We start from the raw sequence: 20,334 nt of genomic DNA, 5'->3' as shown, positions 1-20,334 counted from the left end.
ACTAAAAGTCTAAATGTTATATAAACCTGGCTAAGTTAAATTTTGGATGACTAAATTAAAATAAACAGATGGTAAACACTAATAGACATAAACTAACAGTTCTACATGTTTTTTTCTACTTCAGGGTAATATAACAGTACTTATAACAGTAGAAAACACAAAACTGTTACATTGGCAACTGTATTAATACATTGTTTTTTAACACAGTATCACAATCTGATTATTCACGATATTTACAAATTACTAAACTTCCAGAATTTGAAAAGATATAGAAAAAATAAAATAAAACCAAACAAAGCCAGCACCAAATAAACGCAGGTATAAATTTAAACATATATACAACAGTTTCAGTTACAAGGAACATGAATATTTTACTTATAAAAACAAAGCATTCAAATCTAGACGACTATTTTCTGCTATCACTCATTAGTTTATCTCGGGCACATAACAATAGAGGAATTGCATACAGAATGTGCCAAAGAGTAATTGGGGTTAATATTAAACTGTAGTCTAGCATTGGCATGGCCTCCAACAATAAACAAATGCAAAATAACTAATAACAAAGTTGAGGAGAAACTCAAGAAACTTGGTAAAAAATTACTGTGTACATAAAATGAACCAAGACACAAATAAACAGCAAATTAAAATATCAAGAAGTTTAAAATAAAATTAGTTTTACAAGGTTTTTATCCGGCAGTGCTGAAAAACTTACGGTTTAAAGGTAAAGAATATTTTCATTGTGTATGGACGTTTTGGTAATTTTAGTTTAGTTGTGTATAAATTGGCATTTAAATTTAATTTTAAAATTTAGGAAAATAAATAAGCATTTTGGTGGTAAAGTTTAGAATGCATAGTCTTTGCGACAGAATGAAAGAAGGTATATAAAGTTTTGGCTTCTTATGTAAAACATGGTTAGATCAAATGGCATTTCTCTATACTAACCATGATGGTTGTACATGTGTGAAGAAATGAACTAAGAATACATGTGTGTTGATATGTTTACACAGACATTATGGACTAAATGGCGTGAAATAATGTTGCAGATAGTGAAATGTAGTTCAAGATACAACAGAAATTTTGAAGATGGAAACAGATTACATAAAAAGATTGAAATTTATACTGAACTTACTTTAATAAATGATGCAATATTTTATACAACCATTCAAATGCGAAACTGGGTCTTGATAATATTTACATTAAAAAAATGTTGACACGGATTTTAGAAAATTGCTGCGATGAATGTGGAAGTAGAGTTCATATATTTTAAACAAAAAGTACCGTCACAAATAGATAGGATGGTACCCTAACAAAAGCAAAAATGATATTTATCACAGCAAAACTATAAATGTGCTTTAAGGTTTAATATTACATGTTGTTAGAGTTAGTAAAACTCAGTAATTTAAATAGCTGGTTGTACATTAGTGATAACAGTTAGAAAAATTGTCTACAATACTTAAACAGTGTTGCATTAGAAAATAAGAAGCTGCCGCACACAAAAGAATATAAACAAAGTGGAACAGAATAAAATACCCCAAGCTTGCAATAGCCAAGCAGTCAAGGACCATCGACATATTGACCAAAAAGCCAAAGACTAGATACAGCATTACAAATTAAACCACCATAAGTAAAACTTATTAAAGCTTTGCCGGGATTGGAAGTCCATCATAAATCAAGACGAAGAGAACCGTTCATCTCAGGATTATCTTCTTCCTCTTCCTCCTCATATTGCATAAAAGACATCTCGGCTCCAGGGTCAGATCGTGTAACCATCGCTGACTGCCGTGAGGAGCGGAGTAAGTTACGAAACCTCATCGGCACCCCCTGGTGATGGAAAAGCGTGCCACGGTAGCGCTTTAAGCCAACAAAGATCAACAGAGCTGAAATATGGAAACAAAATTAAAGAGAATAAAAAATTTAAAAGTTAAAACAATGCTTAGATATGGATGCAATGTAAGATGCATTAAAAGATGTTTTCCCGCATTAGTACAGGATTTGAAAACTGAAATATTGATCAAGAAGTACATCTATAATTTATTCACATTTTGTTCATGTATGTGTACAATCAGAAGCACAGAAAAAAGAATCAATTTAATACGAATAATATTAAACAAAAGGAAAACATCAAGTGCGAATTAGTATAAGGGGAATAAAAACAAAAAAACTTGTTTAGGCATTAGGCCTACTCTTTAATGCAACATAATACCACTTACCAATAACAACAATGATAATAATGGAGCCAATTACAACACTGAATATTGTTCCTTGTACTTGAAGGGGTGGAATTTTTGGCGGTTCGCTGTAAGGTGGGACTGCAGTGCCTGGTAATGACATCGGTGTGTTGAGATACGCTAATTAAGGTTACGCAAAGGAATATGCTCCCTAGAGGGAATGCCTTTCTTGGCTTATGCGTGCCGTGCATAGCTTATATATGGTGATGGATAATGCTAATGGAATATATGATTAGGATGGTTTAGACCACATCACACACATACATCTTACCTTTTATAAGATGCTTTTTTAGAGCATAGTGGTAGGCCACCTATGGAAATAAATAGAAAAATATGTCAGTTTATCAACTATAACCAGCACAAATTACCACAAAAATACACTTTATATTTTTTGACTACTTTTAGACTTGAGTAATGGCCTAGTCTGGCCTAAACCTCACCAGGATTAGGCACCACGTATATAGAATAGATTATCATACACAAAAACAGAATTTTATACGAAAAATGTAAAATAAATAAATGGCGTTTTTTTTTGTTTTTTTTTTACCTCTACATTGGGGTTAGGTCCTGTGAAAGATAACTTCATACAATAGTTGTGGTCAGGTGTCACTACAAAGTCATCAGGTCCCCACACTGTTTCGCAGAAGTGGCTTGCATTGTGGTATACGCTGGTAAATGGGCGACATACTGTGTTCCTTGGGCAATGATTTCCTGGAAAATATAAGGGAACTGCTACTAGTTGCAACGTTATTGTTTCATAGTAAGAGCAGCATTTCAATGCAGTGAGTGAACGGAAATTGATAGATATAATGCATTTCAGGTAAAATTGCTGTGATGAATGTCCTAATTTAACAGTTAACCAAAAACTGACACATCTACAAAAAGAAAAATTGACTATACCACAAAAGATCTTTACATGCATATGTTATATTTATATCCTATAATAATTATTATTATATATTAATTATATACGAATATATGCATATATTTAAAGAAAAAACATATAAGCTACAACATTTAAGAAAAGATATAGTATATATATATATATATATAAATATATGCAAATATATATAAAGAACTATAATAAATTTTTTAATGTTGTATAATATATAATTTTGTTTAATGTGAATCTTTCATACAGTATAATTTACCACTTTTATCCCATTTAAATCCAGTTGACCAGTTTTCTACACAAGTTGATTCATCCTTACAGTCTTGCCACCATGCGTTGCATTGACTTGCACAAAGTGGAACTTTGTACATTCGCTCATGACGGTACGACAACTTTTGCTGCATTTATTAAGAATAAAGATGTTCATAAAATTCTGTTTTAAAAGGGTGAGATGAGGAATTAGAGTTTAACAGATATATCGGCCCAAATTACCCTATTCCAGAAATGCAATGTTCACAGACTTTGTATGTTTGATTCAGTTTGGTTCTTCCAAAATTTTAAACTTCAGTTTGCTAAAATAAATTTATTAAACTTTAATATCTATAGCCCTACTGCTGTTTCTGTGATATAACCTGTAAACATAAACAAAAAAAAACTAATGGGAATTTATTTCAGTATATTTTTATACCGGTGTAATCCATGGCCCCAAGTAAGGGGAGCATTCATAGAAGCAATTGTTGTTGGTGAAATGATTCCTGCACTTGTCTGACATAGGAGCACAGTGGCTGAAATTAAGGTTATAAAGCGGTTGTCCATCCCCGTGCACATATTGCGCTGTGTAGTTCGTGCAACAAGAATTGTTCAGCCATGCAGAGCACTGTCAAATAAATTGATCAATTACTAAATTAATGACAGTACAATTAGGGTTTATAAAAATAATAAACCATCTATTTGTATGGTTACATGGTTGATTAAATCTTAACTAACAAATCATAGACAGTTTTATAAAAGATTGACTCGACAATACATTAGGTCATTTAAAAAATGTTTAGTTTTATGAAATAAGACATAAAAGTAGAAACATAAATGATGCATTATTCAGTTACTGGATGGCTACAACAATTCTACAAGTTAATATACTTTGAACAAGTTGTCTTCTGGTCCCGGTTGAGTTTTATGGTGCTTTGAACTAAGACAGGTGTTTAAAACGTCTGTTTCTTTCTTGTCACTTCCATCAACCAACACACATGTGTACAGAAAGCATAAAAGCACAAACATTGATGATAATCGTACAGTGAACATGACTCTTGCACAAAATTAACGTATCTAAGAAGATTTTAAAACAATTTTGCTGGTTTAATTGCATATTTTAATTAACCATATAGGCAACAACAGAAAAACAACACAATCATTTAACCAGCCATACCTCCGTAGTAACTGTTACATAGCCGATTGAACATTGTTAATTTAATGCAGCTTTGGTTAACCCGCAATAACAAGAAAAAAATATATAAAAAAAATTAAAACTGTCTTACCACTTTAAATTAAGGTTGACAAAAATGTTAAAATTTTGTTGTATTTTTACAGCACAGAAATCGTATAAAATTAAGCGTGGTCAGCATAGAAATTTAAAACAACAATAACAAACTTTGGCGGGAAATTTATTTTGACTTCCTCGCGGTGGGATTTGCAGATAAGTAGTGGTGCAATTCGGTTGCGTAACATAAATGATGACCGATATAAGTATACCATTCTGTTAGTTCGTGCAAGATATCTATGGTTCCTTACTTAAGGTATAAAGCATATTAGACACTCCATAATCTTGCGCAATGACAGATATCTCTGGCGTATCCAGAACGATAATTGCGTATCGCGGAAGTCTAGAACATAACTGAGTTACGTGTTGTTTTGAATAAGAGGAATAAGCAAGATGTTTAGCTACGGTGATTAACCGGACCAGCTTCGAGACTCTTTCGATGGGCATAGTTAATTCTAACTAAAACCTACCCGTCACTCTTAAAAACGGGACACTGCGGTTTAGTTTGTTTATATTTAACTGATTTTTACCAATCTAGTATAAATAGTAATATTTATTTATATTGTAGAAACCCTGCTAATGAAACATGCTATTTGTATATTGTTGTGTTTGTACATGTAATTAAAAACTTTGAAAATGGGCGAAAGCCGTGAGAAATGGGACATTGCACATCTACTTTCCGAAAGACTAAATGTGGATAAAAACACAGCAAACAACATCATACAAATGATAGAAGTACAAGAGTGTACAATACCATTCATTTCAAGGTATAGGAAAGAGGTAACTCATGGAATGGATCCAAATACGTTGCGCATGTTTTTGGACACCCTTAAGGAACTCAGAGATGTTCAAAAAAAAGCTACAACAGCAATTAGGCAAGTTCAAAAACAAGAACCTTTGGACCATGCAGTTGTTGAATCACTAAATGCTGCTGAAACTGTAGAAGAGATCAATGTTTTACTTGCACCATACAAGGTTGATAAGAAAACTTTAGCATGCCGTGCACGCACTTTGGGTTTGGATAACGCTGCAAAAGCTATACTAAACAATCCCAGGCAACTTATCAATTTAAATGAATGGGTTAAAAAAGACTGTGAAGGTCGTGCCAATTTAAAAGAAGTTAAAACTGGAGTGAAGCATATTATCTGCGAAGCCATTGCTAGAGACAAAACTACTCTTGAGCGGATAAAAAGATACTTGAAACCAACATGTTTAACATTAGAAGCAAAAATGTCTGCCTCAAAGAAAAAGGCAATGGATGCTGAAAAAGAAAAAGGTGGTCATAGCACAAGCCAAAACACTTCGAAATTTGAATGCTACCATCATTTTCAACATAATGTTTCAGCTCTTCGGTCGTATCAAGTACTTGCTATTAACAGGGGAGAGGCATTAAAAGAGTTAACTGTTAAAATCCACATTAGTGAAAGAGCCGAAAATAATTTCATCGATTGGTGTAACTATAAATGGGCGGAAGAACATAAATATGAAGATATGAAAACCTTATTAAAAGAATGTGTTACAGAAGCATATACCCGGCTGCTTAAACCTCAAGTATTAAGAAAAACCAGGTCTGAATTAACGAAAACGGCACAGATGGATTCTGTTCATGTGTTTGGAAGAAATCTAAAAAAACTGCTGTTAACAAGCCCAGTACGAGGTAAAATCATTTTAGGAATTGATCCTGGATACAAAAATGGATGCAAATGTGCTGTAGTTTCATCAAATGGAATGGAAATTCTGGCAGTTGATGTGTTCTATCTACACCATGCAAACCCAGCAGTTTCCAAACTGCTTCAACTTCTTAACAAATTTAACATTCAACTAATTGGCATTGGAAATGGAACAGCTTGTAGAGAAACAGAAGAACTGGTATCCCGTTTTATTTATGTTTCTTGTAAAAAAGATCTCAAATACTGCATTGTCAATGAGAGTGGTGCTTCAATCTACAGTGTAACGGAAGAAGCAAAGCAGGAGATGCCAGATCTTGATCCCAATCTTCGCAGTGCTGTATCAATTGCAAGGAGACTTCAGGATCCTTTGGTAGAACTTGTAAAGATTGATGCCAAGCATCTTGGTATAGGAATGTATCAGCATGATATACCAGATATTTTAATGAAAGCCACACTCCAGTCAGTGGTTGAAGATTGTGTGACATTTGTAGGTGTAGATCTGAATGTTGCTGGTGCCTCTTTGCTAAGACATGTGGCTGGGTTGAAGAAGACACAGGTGGACAAAATACTAAAGTGGAGAGAAAAAAATGGACCTTTCATCAACAGGGATCAGTTGCTTGAGGTTCCTGGAGTAGGAAAAAAGACATTCGAACAATGTGCTGGATTTATGCGAATTGTTCAGAAAGCCAACACCCCTTCAGAATGTCAGAAAAAGTCAGTTAAAACTGAACATGTGAAAACTGAACCAACAGATAAAAGGAAACGTAAAATTACAGCAACATCAAAGAACTCTAAAAAACAAAAGTTGCATCATGAAGTTAATCCACTTGACCAAACTTGGATTCATCCAGAGTCATATAAAACAACAGAACAATTTTTGAAGAAAATAAATTTGTCATCTTCTGAGGTTGGTAAAGATTATTTCATTTCGAACATAAAACAAGCAGTTCGGAAAAAAACAATTTCTCAATTTGCTAATGAACTGGAAGTAGGGGAACCAACATTACAGTTGATAATTGATGGATTATCGGCTCCATGTGGGTATCGAGATATTCGGAATGTAACATCACATTTTTATAAGACTGGAATCAGTTGTATTACTGATTTAAGGTGTGGAACTACAATGCAGGGCAAAGTGTCAAATGTGGTTGATTTCGGGATCTTTGTTGATATAGGAGTTGGGACAGATGGGTTAGTACACTCAAGTGATATGAAAGGAAAATGGGAAGAACTGAGACATGTACTTGGGCCAAATGATCTCATCTCTGTTGCCGTTACGAATGTAAACAAGCCGAAAAAGCGCATATCATTAAGGCTTGTAAAAACTGATGTTGTTGAAACTAAGTTCATGTAATCACTGCTAAGTTTATACTGTTTTATTATCACTGTTCTTCTGTACTTGTATTTTCTGCTATCATACTGATACTAAAGAGTGTATTCTGTTGGTTCTTGGCCACTTTTTGTTTATCCATGGTTGTTTATTTGGTTCATTGCATTCAACGTCATATGTTACACTGTGTATTACTTTAGGTTTAAGTTAGGAATATTTAACAGTTATTAAATTTAAAAGAATACAATCTGTAATGATTTTTACGACACACCATGATGGGTTGGAAGTGAGAAAATGCGACATCCATACTTTAAAAATGCAACACCCTTACTTTGTTCCCACATTCCCACAACATCAATAAAATGGCTAAATAATTAATGACTAAACTCTTACATGCATGCTAATGTTTTAAACTTTTAGATCCCACCCACACCCATTACATTAAACAGAGAAATGGTGCTAACAGTAAAGAAGTTTATTCTTACAGTCGTAAGTTGTACCTCAGCAAATTATTTGAACACCAAACATACATTCCTAGAGTTTCATACAACAACAAAAAACAAAATGAAGGGAACAGGCAACAGAGACATAATATCACACGCACAGCACTATTAAGTATTAACATATCAAAAGTTTGTGTACCAACAAATTTCGCACAGAATAAGACTGACAGATTAAATACAGCTACAAAGGTGAACTTAAACAACAATTTGAACATATCACGTTGAAAAAAGATATACACTACACAAGTACCATTTTACTATAGATTCTTTAGTGTAAACTATATACAGTATAGGTGTGCATCCATTATGTGTGATTGAAATAGAATGACTCAATTAAGATAATTCTTGATCAAGTGCCCGCATTATTACACCCATAGGAGTTCTTTTAAGGCCAACAGCTTCAACCTTGTTCTGAACTTTATTACGCAAGTTGCGCATTCGAAATGAAGCATGTAGGAGAATTACTAGAAATATAAACGGAAGGTTCAATTTTTTAGCACCAACTTTTATAGAAGTATGCACCAAAACATGCTGTGAAACTATTATCTGTAATGGCTGTTAACTTAAGGGCTATCTTGGTTTATTGATAAAATATTTTTTAATAAAAAAACTAATATACAATTATGAGATACTCCAGTGAATTAGCAAGACTACTTACGAAGCATAGGTAGAGCAATGCTGAAAACAAAGGCAGCAATAGAACCAAGCATGTACATTGCAACAGTAGATACACCAACAATACCAGCAACTAATACAGCAGGATGATCCTTCTTGAACTTTTGCACAGCTCCGCTTTGGATTTGAGAAAAAAAAAATTTGGCATCTTCATTTTATTAGGTTTATTACACAGAGTGCTATGTTAATTATAACATTATGCCATGTCTGTCTGTCTGTTTGTTTTGAGGTAATGGTAAATAGATGTAGGTTCATCTGCACACAAAGAGATAGCAGTACAAGGTAATCACATATACGCCCTTTACACAAAATGTCTAGTATATGTACTTTACCGGTTGTTTGTTGCATATAAAGCTAAAGCAGCAAGTCCAACAAACAATCCTCCACCAGTAATAGTATCAATTGGGCGGAAATACCTATGAAAAATACACCTATCAATCTAAAACTGGTAAGGTTAAGGTGTATACGCATGTTTATAACGTTACATTAAATTTTACAAAGATAAGCTTTAAATATCTTACGTGACCAATCCAAAGGCAACGAATGCAACTATGAGATAGTTGGTTTGGTAATACATAAGGTTGTTCACAATACGATTGTTCCATCGCTCCTTGTCCTGATAATCTGGACGACCAAACCTGGCACTTGCAATGAGAAAATCGTCCACACTTCTTATGGGTGGTAGTTGGATATCGCTTGCCATTCTATTGTCCCAAAGTCTATATCCTAGCTCACCTTATAGCGGTACGGGTAACAGTTTTATATATTAACCGCACTAACGAATCACCAAATCAGTAACTGCCAGCACGTATATGATTCAACTGACGCTGTACTTTCTCATGCACTATTGCACTCACTCTGCCTTTTTCTCTTGGGATTGACGATACTTTTCAGATGTGACCATAGCGTGAAACATATTTGTCCTGACATACAACTAGAGTTTTAATATCTTTCAGCAAACATGGACGGAGTACACACCAAACCGTTAAGAGATAAATCAGTGTTCCAACACAAAAGTAGCCAATTCAAAACTATTTTCTAGTTTGTTAAATGTAGTTAAAATTGATGAGAAACAGCTTTATTTCCACAACACAATATTTAATATACAATCAAATGCAAGTGCTAAAATAAAAAGTAAAATTAGAAAGACAACAATACAAGCTGGGTGTTTACTAATACAACCCTTCAAAGGATTTAAGTAAAATAACTGCTTTGTAAAATTGTTTACAACTATCTGCGAAATTAAGAGTTGATTATGGCTAATAAATGCTGGAAAGAATGTTTATTGGTCTTTGACAGCTACAAAATGTTTAGCTCCGAGAACTAAAAATGGTTGCTTGGGATGAAAGCTTGCAGCAAAAGCTTGATATTAAGTCTCATGCGCTTAGATGACACTATAACTTACCTATTCATTATATGTGTTTAAATAAGACGTAAAAATTAAATGTGAGATGTGCTATTTTCACTCAGAATTAGAAATAGGCAAACAAAGTTTAACATGCGGTATTACAAAGCAACAGATAAGGCTTGTGCAGAATTTGCAGATATGGAAAGAGTTAGTAAAATGTTTTAAGTTTCATCAATATTTGATACAGCTGTCCCATTGCTCTGCCTGTTATATGCAGCAGGTGCTGGAATATAAATATAATTATTAGAAATGGTTGTTGGTTGTAGATCAGCTAGTTTAGTAAGGAGCAACGACTACACGAAAGTGTTATCTGTGCGCCAAATAATATTGCTTTATATTTTGATCTTCCAAAGTTTACAAAAAAGAATCTGATATTTTAACAAACTGTTAAGGTAAAACAGATAGGAATATACAATGTTTGGTTAGCTGCCACTTACTTTCTGGCGATTGTCTCCACTCAGATTCTGTTAATATTTGATTTGCATCATCACTTCCAAGTCGTGTAGGGAAGTTTTCACCATTGCCTTGGCTGGAAATTAAAATATTAATAAACATATTCTTAAATAACCACAATAAATGTTAATTTAACTCTAGCATGCAAATGATTGGTTCACACAAAATAACACCCAGAATAAATCCTAGTTTTCCCTGAAATATTTATTTCTTACAATTTTTATCTTAAAAGTCCTGGAGCTAAGATTTTTGAGTTTAAACTTTAATATTTAAAAAACGTCTTTATTTCGCATTCCCATGCATTTAGTACCTAACCGAAGTAGTTCCTTGTTCTGGATCAGACTGTATAAGACGAGAAGGAAATGTGATCCCATCACCAATACTGTAAATTACAATGCAATTATACTAAGCACTTTACACAGCAGCTGCTCTAATATACAACATGGCTTGGGTTAAAGTAGCATTTTCAAGCTATCTATGCAAGATTTTTGATAAAGCATCCTAGAAATGGATTGGATGGTTGGATGAAACTTAAGTTTAAAATTATTTTATTTACATTATATCAAAAATCAAGTCTGAAATCCACACGCAAAACTTTAATCAAAAAGTCAAGATAGCAATCCAAAATTAAAATATAAAGATGATTTTTGCCATGCACATTGCCATGCACAGGAAGTAAGAAAACAATTGATTAATGCTACTTGGGTTATACTAAAACAAATATATACAGTTTAAATGCTTGAGCTTTCGGTTATGACAGAATTCAAAATATAAACTATGGCTAGAAGGCTTTGTATGTTTGCATATGTTTGACATCAATCATACTAAAATATTTAATTCCCAGCTGTTAGTTTTAATAACTAAGTAACTAGGTTAATGAAGTTGTTCAAAAAGTGAAGGTATTAAGAAACAGTATGGTTAGTATGTTGGTTTAAAAAACTAGTTCTAATTTTTAATACCGCATAATGAAAGTATGCAACTAATTAATAAGTGAAACAAATTTGTTTTATTTGACTTGGTTGGTGCATTTGGTCATAGATGGTGAAGCATGAAATTAGTAAATAGCTATAATTAATTTAGAACATTTAATTAAACAATTAGAACAAAACATTTGAGCTGGTGTGAAAACTTTGGCTAGCATGCTGGAAAATGAGACATCACCCATACGGAATAGAAAACACAGTATATATTATTATTAATGTAAAATAAATTTTAGAGTACTGACCTTGTAAATATAGGTACTGGCCAGAGAAGCTTTCTTTCACCAAAAACTTGCTCGAAATTTCTACGCGGGCCAAGATTGAAACCATTTTTATCTCGGCCGTTTCGAAAGTGAGGTGCACGGAAAGATTCTAATCAAGATATTGCAGTTTTAATACTTAGTCTGAATACAGGCTGCTATAATAAAGATACGATCTGGTATATGAGATTAAAAGATAGCCTTTTTTTGTAGAAGATTTAAAGACATACAGGCTTTAAAAATTCAATAGTATATATTGACTGATGACTATCCCATTTAGAGAAGATAAAAAGTTGAGTTACTATGTAACTGTTACAATAATGTATAATATATATATATTTATAAATAATTTGCCTCACCAAATGTAGTTCGATTTTTGAGGGTAAGATAAACATGGTATCCAAACAACCCAGATAAGCTCACACCAAACATGGCAGCAGCAATAAACAGGAATAAGATGTGGAATCGAGCAGCTGTGTTTGGAAGTTCTTGCTAAAACAAAAAAATATAAATAATTTAAAGGCGTGCCATATGTGGTGTACATGTTCAAACTTATGTTTCAAATGCATTGGTTAACTGCCTTGGCCAAACTGTGGGGTATGACATGAATGTTTAGTTGTTTTAATTAGGACTTACCGTCCAAAATTTCAGAAAATATTGCAGATCTGTGAACACCACATAGAGACAATATATCAATCCATAGAAAAGGAAAAGTACAAAAAATTTGTAGTTGCTGAATCCAACACAGTTATTTACCCTGGAAAAATAATAAAAAATCCTTCAGCAAAATGTAGTAAGTCAAGATTTTAAGCCGTTTTGAAGTTTGTGTGACACAAAGAGAGATGTTATGTATACTCATTTGGCGGGCTTGGCCTTATTATTGAAATGCATCCACACTATGAATTATTCATAAGTAAAATCCATACTTTTAAACAGATGGCAGTCCCTGCACAATTGTCTTTTATTCAGGTTTGTTGATCAGGGACCAGCAGATAGGTTCAATACAAACGTACGATGAACAGACCCATACTCACCAAGGACAATAGTGATCCATTTTAAGAACATTCTGACCCACCATGGAACAGTAATGGCATCGATCAGGTTTGATTAAATACGTCACCGAACAATAGCGAAGACCTGTCAAATGTACAAGTCACATCTAGATCACTTTTTAATGATCAATAACCAACTAAGTTAATTCCTGAACAACAAAAGCAAATGAATTCCAAATCATTAGTAAGGGGGAAGCCAATTTATACCAATCCATTACTATCATATTTTAAAAATTGTTTTTGTGCAGAAGTATGTTTTATTGAGGATTCAACGTTCAATCACTTATTTAACTAGTCTACTACTGCTTGGTAAGAGGAACCAGAAAGTAAATAAAATAAAGCTAAATAAACTTATGTTCTGATGAAGCCAACTAAAGAACTTTGTCCATGTGAAGAGTGTAAGTCTCACCTCCTCTCTCCGTCCTCGTATCTAGTGGAAGATCTTTTCCAAATTCTTTCAATGAAGTTTGTCTTTCATCTTCATTGGTGGAGGCAAGGAATTGCTCTTTTATGTCAGATGGCATTTTGAACTAAAAATGTTTAGAAAAATTAAATCTAAACAGTATTTAACAACGAATTTCTGTACATTACCTTTATAGATAATGAACCAAAAATTAAGTTTTAAACTAAAATTCTATATGGGTCAGGATATATCTGGAAAATTTTCAAATATAACTACTAACTGGTAAAGTAGTTCAGATCTTTATCCATACATCTGTGGTAGATGTGTGAACAGAAACTAATACTATAAACTGTACCTATACAACACAGTTTATTGTTGAGTCAATTTTGAGCACAAAATCTTTACAAATTTGTTTAAAACTAAAATCATTATGTCTATCCACCAAGTTCATTTATAATTAATGATATTAAAGTAGTGTAGCACTGGGGAAACTACGTACTATATGATGTAATGCCTAAAAGATTTTTCATGCTGAATCTAAATCACATACACCTAGAGATGTATTAATTGATCAAAACATAACATATTTCACAAGGACACCATGTTTATAACTTATGTTACAGACTCTCATTGCTAACTAGAGAGAGAAATATTAATGTAAACAAAGTAACAAACTATGACCAGTGCATACAATAACAGATAATGATCGTACTGCGATGATAAAACACCAGTACCATATTTTACCACAGCTACAAATACATTATTAGAGCAATTTCAAATAATTGTAGTGTATTTATAAGTTATGGCACAGGTGGAAACTTTTTTTATAAACAGGGACGATGATTCAAGACAACCATTATTTCATGGACTACATCTCAATGAAATATTTCCTCACCTACTTTCTTACTTCAATAATTTTGGAATTTGTAACTTGAATATTTTATGAAACACTAGGCTATTTAGTATTTACCTCTGACGAACTCATATTTTTTCTGTGACAAATGCTGCCGATATATACTCAACAAAATATTGAATTTGTTATCACCCACTTTCTTATTTTAATAATTTTCGAATTTGTAAATTGAATATTTTATAAAAAACTAGGCTATTTCCCTTTGACGAAGTAATATTCTTTAATTTCTTTCATACCATACTGAATGCTCGATCAATTTATTTACGCACCTGATCAGTTGGTGTCATCAATGGGGAAAATATGGTTTGCCAATATGACCAGATAAACATGATGAATGCCATGTGATAAAAGATGATGTATACAACTGCAAATTTTAATAACAGAATAAAAAATTATTAAAATTGTAACAATGTTTGAGTAAATGATGAAGTTTAGGGTATGAATGGTTATTAGGTTTTTTTAGCTGAATATAGAACCTTTGGAATAGCAAATGTCAGTTAATATTAAGAAAGACATAACAATAGCAAAACACATGAATGTAACCTGTTTTATTCTTAATAGCGGAAAAACCACCTACATTATAACACAAGAGTTTTGTTTTATACACCTCGTGCCTGCTTACAAGTTACCACTCACAAACTTTGTGAGATTTTTTACACATGGCTGACAATCTAGACAAACCAATGGTGAACTGGGTTGGTGCAATTACCGTAAAATATTTTGCCCACGAACATATACACTTATAATGATAGCAGCAACAAGCCGGTGAAGTACGGGGTATAGGAAGGTGTGCTGACTATCTGTGCCACGGCACCAGACAAAATTAGGACTAAGTACATATTGAAATAAATACCTGATTCTCCCATGGATGATACTGTCACTGTAAAAAATACAACTTATTTAAAATTATGTTTGAATTGGAAATGGTAATTATAGTTTTTATAAATGTGCTAGTGTAAAAACGAATTGACTATAAAACATTATTATAGCCCAAACTAGCGAACTTACTTATACAGAGCTCCACAACATAGGCATAGTAGGACCAGAAGATTATTAGAGCAATGAATACTACAGGTATCCACCTTACAAGCAGCGAACAAAAATTGCTCGCTGTCATCGCCATTTTAATTAATATTCTGAATGAAACAATATAAAAGTATTATAAAACATATTTCTGAGCTTTGGTTAAGTTTTCTTACTAAAGTAACTTGTCTACATGTATTACAACGCCCCTTATAAATCCCGTGATCGACCGTAATGTATTTTGCTGAAGTAGATACAAAAACTGAGTAGCTGTCAATCAAACAGCAGTGTTTCCAAGGAAAACAGTGCACGTTTCACAAGTGTAGGGGAGCGAAACGTATTTCTTTGAACTTAGCGGGAAGTGAGTGTTAAAGGTCGTATAAAAACAGATTTTCTGGGAAAGTTTTCTTTATTCTTTATTTCTAATAGGAGTTACTAAATAATTATTAACAGACCTGCAAAAACTCACGCAAACTGCCATATTTGGTAACTGCGAAGACGCACAAGCCGTAGCGTTAATTACGCTTAATAGGTGCGTCGTAATTATTCGGCAACTATCGAGTTGTTGCGTCCGCGAAAATGTTCTTCGTGACGTATGCTTTGACGCAGGAGCAGATTGTTCTTACTACAAAAACTTAGAAAGAGAAACGAGTCAGATTCGATTTGGCAGTTACATTGTGGCGCAAGTAATACACAAAAATGAGCACAATGTAACGGAAGTAATAACAGAGAGTAACTTTTTACAGACTTCCATTGGTCAAAAACTGACATGACCACGCGCAATTATTTAACGTTATATTTAACTAAAGTAATCGCGAAGCACCAGAGGATCGGCGTGTCAAAATCAGTTGCAATGTTTCAGTTTAACGCCGATTGCTTTAAAAGTTAGCCAAGATCAGTTGCAGTTACGTCACAGGGGTATGTGGCAAATTCTTCCACAATAACAAGGAATACTAACGCAGGAAAATACTAAAATACTTTCAACAGAAGAGGGTAAAAACGGCTTGGGATTTTCGTACAGAAATAGGTGTTGGCACGATAGAAGGTTTATAAAAGTTGGCGAGTAGTTTGAAACGAACACGATCTTAAGACTTGGGCATAAAACGGTGTTATAATGTCAATATTTCTTCATATGTTTAATACTTAACCTGTAAACTCGCACTGAACTTTAAAGCTACCAGTTAGTAATACTACATTGGGTAAGAAATACGTTTGGCAACATGGTAACTGCCGGCAGTTGTCAAGCGCTCCAATAAAGGCTGTGGTAAACCAGGTTTCAGGAGACGGATGATATCGCGTTGTTTGGCGACCCCATCTGGGTAAGCACTTTGTCCAGCCACTGGAGGGGGCCATTGAGGTGAATTTCGATCCAGCACGGTGTGGATGTAACGTCCTGTCTGTGGTATTCCGCACCCCAACCCTATGGTAGTGTTTAATAACTTTATAAGTATATAGTAGTAAAGAATAATAAATCGATCAAAAAGTAAAAAAAAAAAATTACGTACAGACACCATTTTATGTAGCGACGACTAAAAGCTGGCCAAAATGATCGACCCCGCGTATATGGTATATATATATGGGAACTGTTAGCAACGAACGATTTTCTTTATTTAAAAACTGAACCAAAACCAGGAAAGTCCATTAGGAAAACTGTTGTATAAACTTTTCCGCAAAGACGGCTAAAATGGTCGACCTCGCGTATATTTATGGAAACTTTTAAGCAACGAACCTTGACGAAGCTCATTCGGATCGTGCACATCTTGGTGAGTTCGAACACAGCCTCGTATCCGTGGTTCACCGATTGGGAGAGCAGGGCGGCGAATTCCTGAAGCGCAAAACGGTGGTTAGATACAACCGCTCTTGGCGATAGACCGTAGGCACTTTACAAGGGTTCGGAAAATTAGAATCAGGTAACGGTAGGGCAGGTGTGTAAGCTAACAACATATAAAAAAGTAATGTTTGGATATCTTATACTTATACAATTTACAAGGGCTTAGCTTTATGAAACACTGTTATAAACTGGCATCGAACTAATTGCCAAAAACCAATATACATTTTTGTTCTTGCCAACGTGAGAACAATTATATAAAATAAAATCGCATTTAAAAAGCGTGTAAATACGCTTAATAAATACCTGATTGTTAAATATCTTGAGCGAGCATGATGGTGGTATCTTGCATACAGTGGTTGGGTGGAAACCGTGGTGGTAGTTGCAGTTACGTGATTGGACGAAAATTGACGAATCAGACAAGCATTCTGCATATACCTCACCTCCCACGTAATACAGATGAACGCCTGTATTAACGATTATAATTTTAGTTTTGTAAAATTCACATAAAAATGCGTAAAAAAGAAAAAAAAAACAGATATTATTTTACGTTCATTTTAATATGCTTTTATTAAAAAACAAAAATTTAAAACCTTATTTACCTTTACTGATGTGGCGTCTCGTATTTTCGATGGTCGAGTTCCGGTTTACATTCGATAACTGACCCAAGCAGAATCTGTTTGAAGTACTAGATGGGTTGGTGAAACCATCCACTATTATAGAAGTAGATGTGGCAGGGAATGCTTCACCCACTCTATTGTTTAACTCGTAGTAAACGATGGTGCACCAATGATTTGGTTCACTGTATGCGACTGGTACTTCTGAAAATAAGAATTCAGTTATAAATAAGCACAGGTTCGGTTTGCAATGCATTATTTAAACTTAGTAAAGGATCTGGCTTCGCTGGTGATTTTTACCTTAATGGCTAAATTAATGCATTTGTTGCAGAAGTCTATATCTTTGTGAAAGTTTAAGAAGTTCTTTTGGTAGCCGAAATGTTTATAAAATAGGACTACCTTTATCACCATTATTCACACTTACCTATGCCTCTGTTGTTTGGTGATATCATTGTTCTGTTGGTCTCCATTGCCTCAGATCCGGGCACTACCTTATCCCCCTCCGGTGGCATGTAGGCCGGGGGTGGGGTGTCTGCAGGTATACTGTATGGAGAGTTGGGACCACTAACTGAACCGTCAGGTGACTGTGGGGGTTGGAACGAGTTCGGAGAGTAAACGTCAGTAGATTGAGAACCACCGTAGGGTGAACTTGGTCCCTGGTTTGGTATTGTTGGATGGTTTAATTGCGGTACAGGTCTGAAAGGTGTATATGGGTTTAGTTAGGATTGTTGGTATGCATTCATTGTCGGGTTTTAACGTGTTGAATCCGATCTGAATTAAACATTAAAATTTCGAGACACCAAATATTATTTATAAAATGATGTGTATATATTTATGTGTATAGGTCTGATATTTTAATTCTCCTTGTGCTAAATAAAAGTTGCATTTTAGGACACAGCCAGTTATAAATTCGCCCACCGCTGGTATTGGCAACTAGCTTTAAAAAAATCTGACATCACCTGTTGTATGAATTATTCTGCGGGTAGTTGGCATTGGGTGGCATATGGTTGTGGTTATGGTTGTGTCCACCTCCGTTGCCGTGTATCATGCTGTGTGATGGAACAAACTCACTATGGCGTGGAACCAACACTGGAGGAAGGACTGTAACAACAAGGGGTGGTTAAGGGAAACGCAAATATTAAGCTTAAACGTAAAACCCGATTTCGGTGGTTACTTTTTTAAAAATTAAAGAGTAATCTGCTGTTGTACTTGATTGCTGTTCTAGCAAAAAAACGCTACCAAATTTAAGTATTTTACCAGAATGAAATACTAAGGATTATGAAATGTGTATAGTTATTTATAAAACATTAACAGCTTGCTTGCATTTGCTGGGAAATATCAACGCCGTCACATTACAATTTATATGACGCGGCAATATAGGTATGTCGTATGTGGCAACGTTTCGTTTTCCCAGCGACATAAATTCAATTTTAAATTTTACATATTGACACGCGGAGCTAAAATAAGAGACGAAATTAGAGCTAAAAAAGTTTGCGAACTGGTGCGCCACTGTGGCGCCAGCCACACATACGGTGAGCAGGATCTTATTTGTACAGCAATGGCTCAATGTCTCGCTTGTATATTTACGTTGAGAATCAAGGTTGTTTTGAACCCACAATTTCAAAAGCGAGCCTGCAACTACGTCAGCACATGCACGATAACAAAACAAGTCAGCTGCAGCAGAAGAGACCACGAGTGCCTGCTTTGGCATATAACCCAATGTCCGGCGTCGGTAGAAGCGACAGCCAGCTCTTCTGCAAATAACGGGGTACTCGTCGAACGAGTTTTGGGGGCGCTTTTGGCAAATCAAAAGCTCGTGGGCGAAATTAAAGCTGCGTAATCCGCAGCGTGCTTTGATCTGGAAAAGCACTCGAAAACACGGTGACGACGCGAGTTTAAAATCGAGTGAACAGCAGAGCTGCGATTGAGCCGTTTTTCGCGAGCAATGCTCGGCGACAGCCGAGCTGGCTCGCGACACCTAGTCCAATTTAATTTATTTACATTTTATTGTCGCGGCAATAACTGTTAAGTTTAGCGACGTCAACATCGCGAAACCGAGTTTCGGCGCGAGCCACGGTGCCCAGTGTCGCCAAAATCTACTGCAGGTGTCCATTCTTACGCGACTAAATGTCTGTCGCGACGGTTAGCGCAGCGTCGCTTAAATTTTACACAGCGTCGCTAAAAAATCCAGGTATCGCCAAAGTCTGGGTCAGCAACGAAATCGCTTTATATGAAGTGGGAATTCTGACGTGCGTGGATGTAATACTATTAGATTTAGAGGACAAATAATATATCTTTAAAATTTGAGGTTATTTATCACTGAACTCGGCGGTATACATTATGATAAAATGATTCGTCGTTATCTTTTTTGTATTCTTAATCATCGTCTCTCATTAGAACGCTCTTCATCTTGGATTAAAGGACAATTTACTCGCAGGAAAATCTGACCAAGATTGTTTTGGATGCATTAAATTTTGATTAACAAATACGTCCTTGTATGTTTTGGTAAAATATTCTTTAGGACAAGTACTTCGGCCTTCATTTATTTAGTCGTTCTGGTGT

The 20,334-nt window shown here is 34.6% G+C and overlaps 5 protein-coding genes across 6 annotated transcripts in view; 1 reads left to right on the top strand and 4 right to left on the bottom strand.

Annotated features, from left to right (window-relative positions):
• Positions 1–164: 164 nt before the first annotated feature.
• LOC100178291 (folate receptor gamma) lies at positions 165–4,730 on the bottom strand. The gene is made up of 8 exons (XM_002130641.4): positions 4,656–4,730; positions 4,261–4,446; positions 3,809–3,997; positions 3,380–3,518; positions 2,776–2,939; positions 2,500–2,539; positions 2,211–2,318; positions 165–1,877 (listed from the first exon to the last, which is right to left on the bottom strand). Exons 2-8 carry the CDS (start codon positions 4,420–4,422, stop codon positions 1,663–1,665), a joined length of 1,017 nt encoding a protein of 338 aa, XP_002130677.1. The 5' UTR covers positions 4,423–4,446; positions 4,656–4,730; the 3' UTR covers positions 165–1,662.
• Positions 4,731–5,207: 477 nt separating this feature from the next.
• LOC104265394 (S1 RNA-binding domain-containing protein 1-like) lies at positions 5,208–7,899 on the top strand. Its single transcript, XM_009859318.3, has one exon. It carries the CDS (start codon positions 5,294–5,296, stop codon positions 7,679–7,681), a length of 2,388 nt encoding a protein of 795 aa, XP_009857620.1. The 5' UTR covers positions 5,208–5,293; the 3' UTR covers positions 7,682–7,899.
• On the bottom strand, positions 7,790–9,858 carry LOC100183811 (PRA1 family protein 2-like). The gene is made up of 4 exons (XM_002130817.5): positions 9,357–9,858; positions 9,168–9,251; positions 8,819–8,952; positions 7,790–8,624 (listed from the first exon to the last, which is right to left on the bottom strand). Exons 1-4 carry the CDS (start codon positions 9,536–9,538, stop codon positions 8,494–8,496), a joined length of 531 nt encoding a protein of 176 aa, XP_002130853.1. The 5' UTR covers positions 9,539–9,858; the 3' UTR covers positions 7,790–8,493.
• A 33-nt stretch (positions 9,859–9,891) lies between these two features.
• On the bottom strand, positions 9,892–15,446 carry zf(dhhc)-1 (zinc finger protein). Of its 2 annotated transcripts, NM_001078550.1 has the most exon segments (11): positions 9,898–10,466; positions 10,681–10,772; positions 11,007–11,078; positions 11,922–12,048; positions 12,296–12,428; positions 12,573–12,693; positions 12,971–13,073; positions 13,398–13,518; positions 14,574–14,668; positions 15,158–15,184; positions 15,313–15,442. In NM_001078550.1, coding segments are annotated over 11 exon segments (1,068 nt in total). In that variant the 5' UTR covers positions 15,428–15,442; the 3' UTR covers positions 9,898–10,404.
• Positions 15,447–15,987: 541 nt separating this feature from the next.
• Positions 15,988–20,334, bottom strand: part of smad1/5 (Smad1/5 protein) — an 11,486-nt gene continuing 7,139 nt past the window's right edge. Inside the window, 6 exon segments of the mRNA NM_001078347.1 lie at positions 15,988–16,747; positions 17,057–17,152; positions 17,462–17,622; positions 17,758–17,976; positions 18,197–18,468; positions 18,732–18,873. Coding sequence (NP_001071815.1) covers positions 16,604–16,747; positions 17,057–17,152; positions 17,462–17,622; positions 17,758–17,976; positions 18,197–18,468; positions 18,732–18,873 — 1,034 coding nt within the window. The 3' untranslated portion in view covers positions 15,988–16,603.

Source organism: Ciona intestinalis, chromosome 2 (genome assembly GCF_000224145.3).
Source record: "Ciona intestinalis chromosome 2, KH, whole genome shotgun sequence".
In the NCBI taxonomy this organism is placed as follows: domain Eukaryota; kingdom Metazoa; phylum Chordata; class Ascidiacea; order Phlebobranchia; family Cionidae; genus Ciona; species Ciona intestinalis.
The sequence above is the reverse complement of the archived record's forward strand: the minus strand, read 5'-3'. Positions and strand labels throughout refer to the sequence as shown.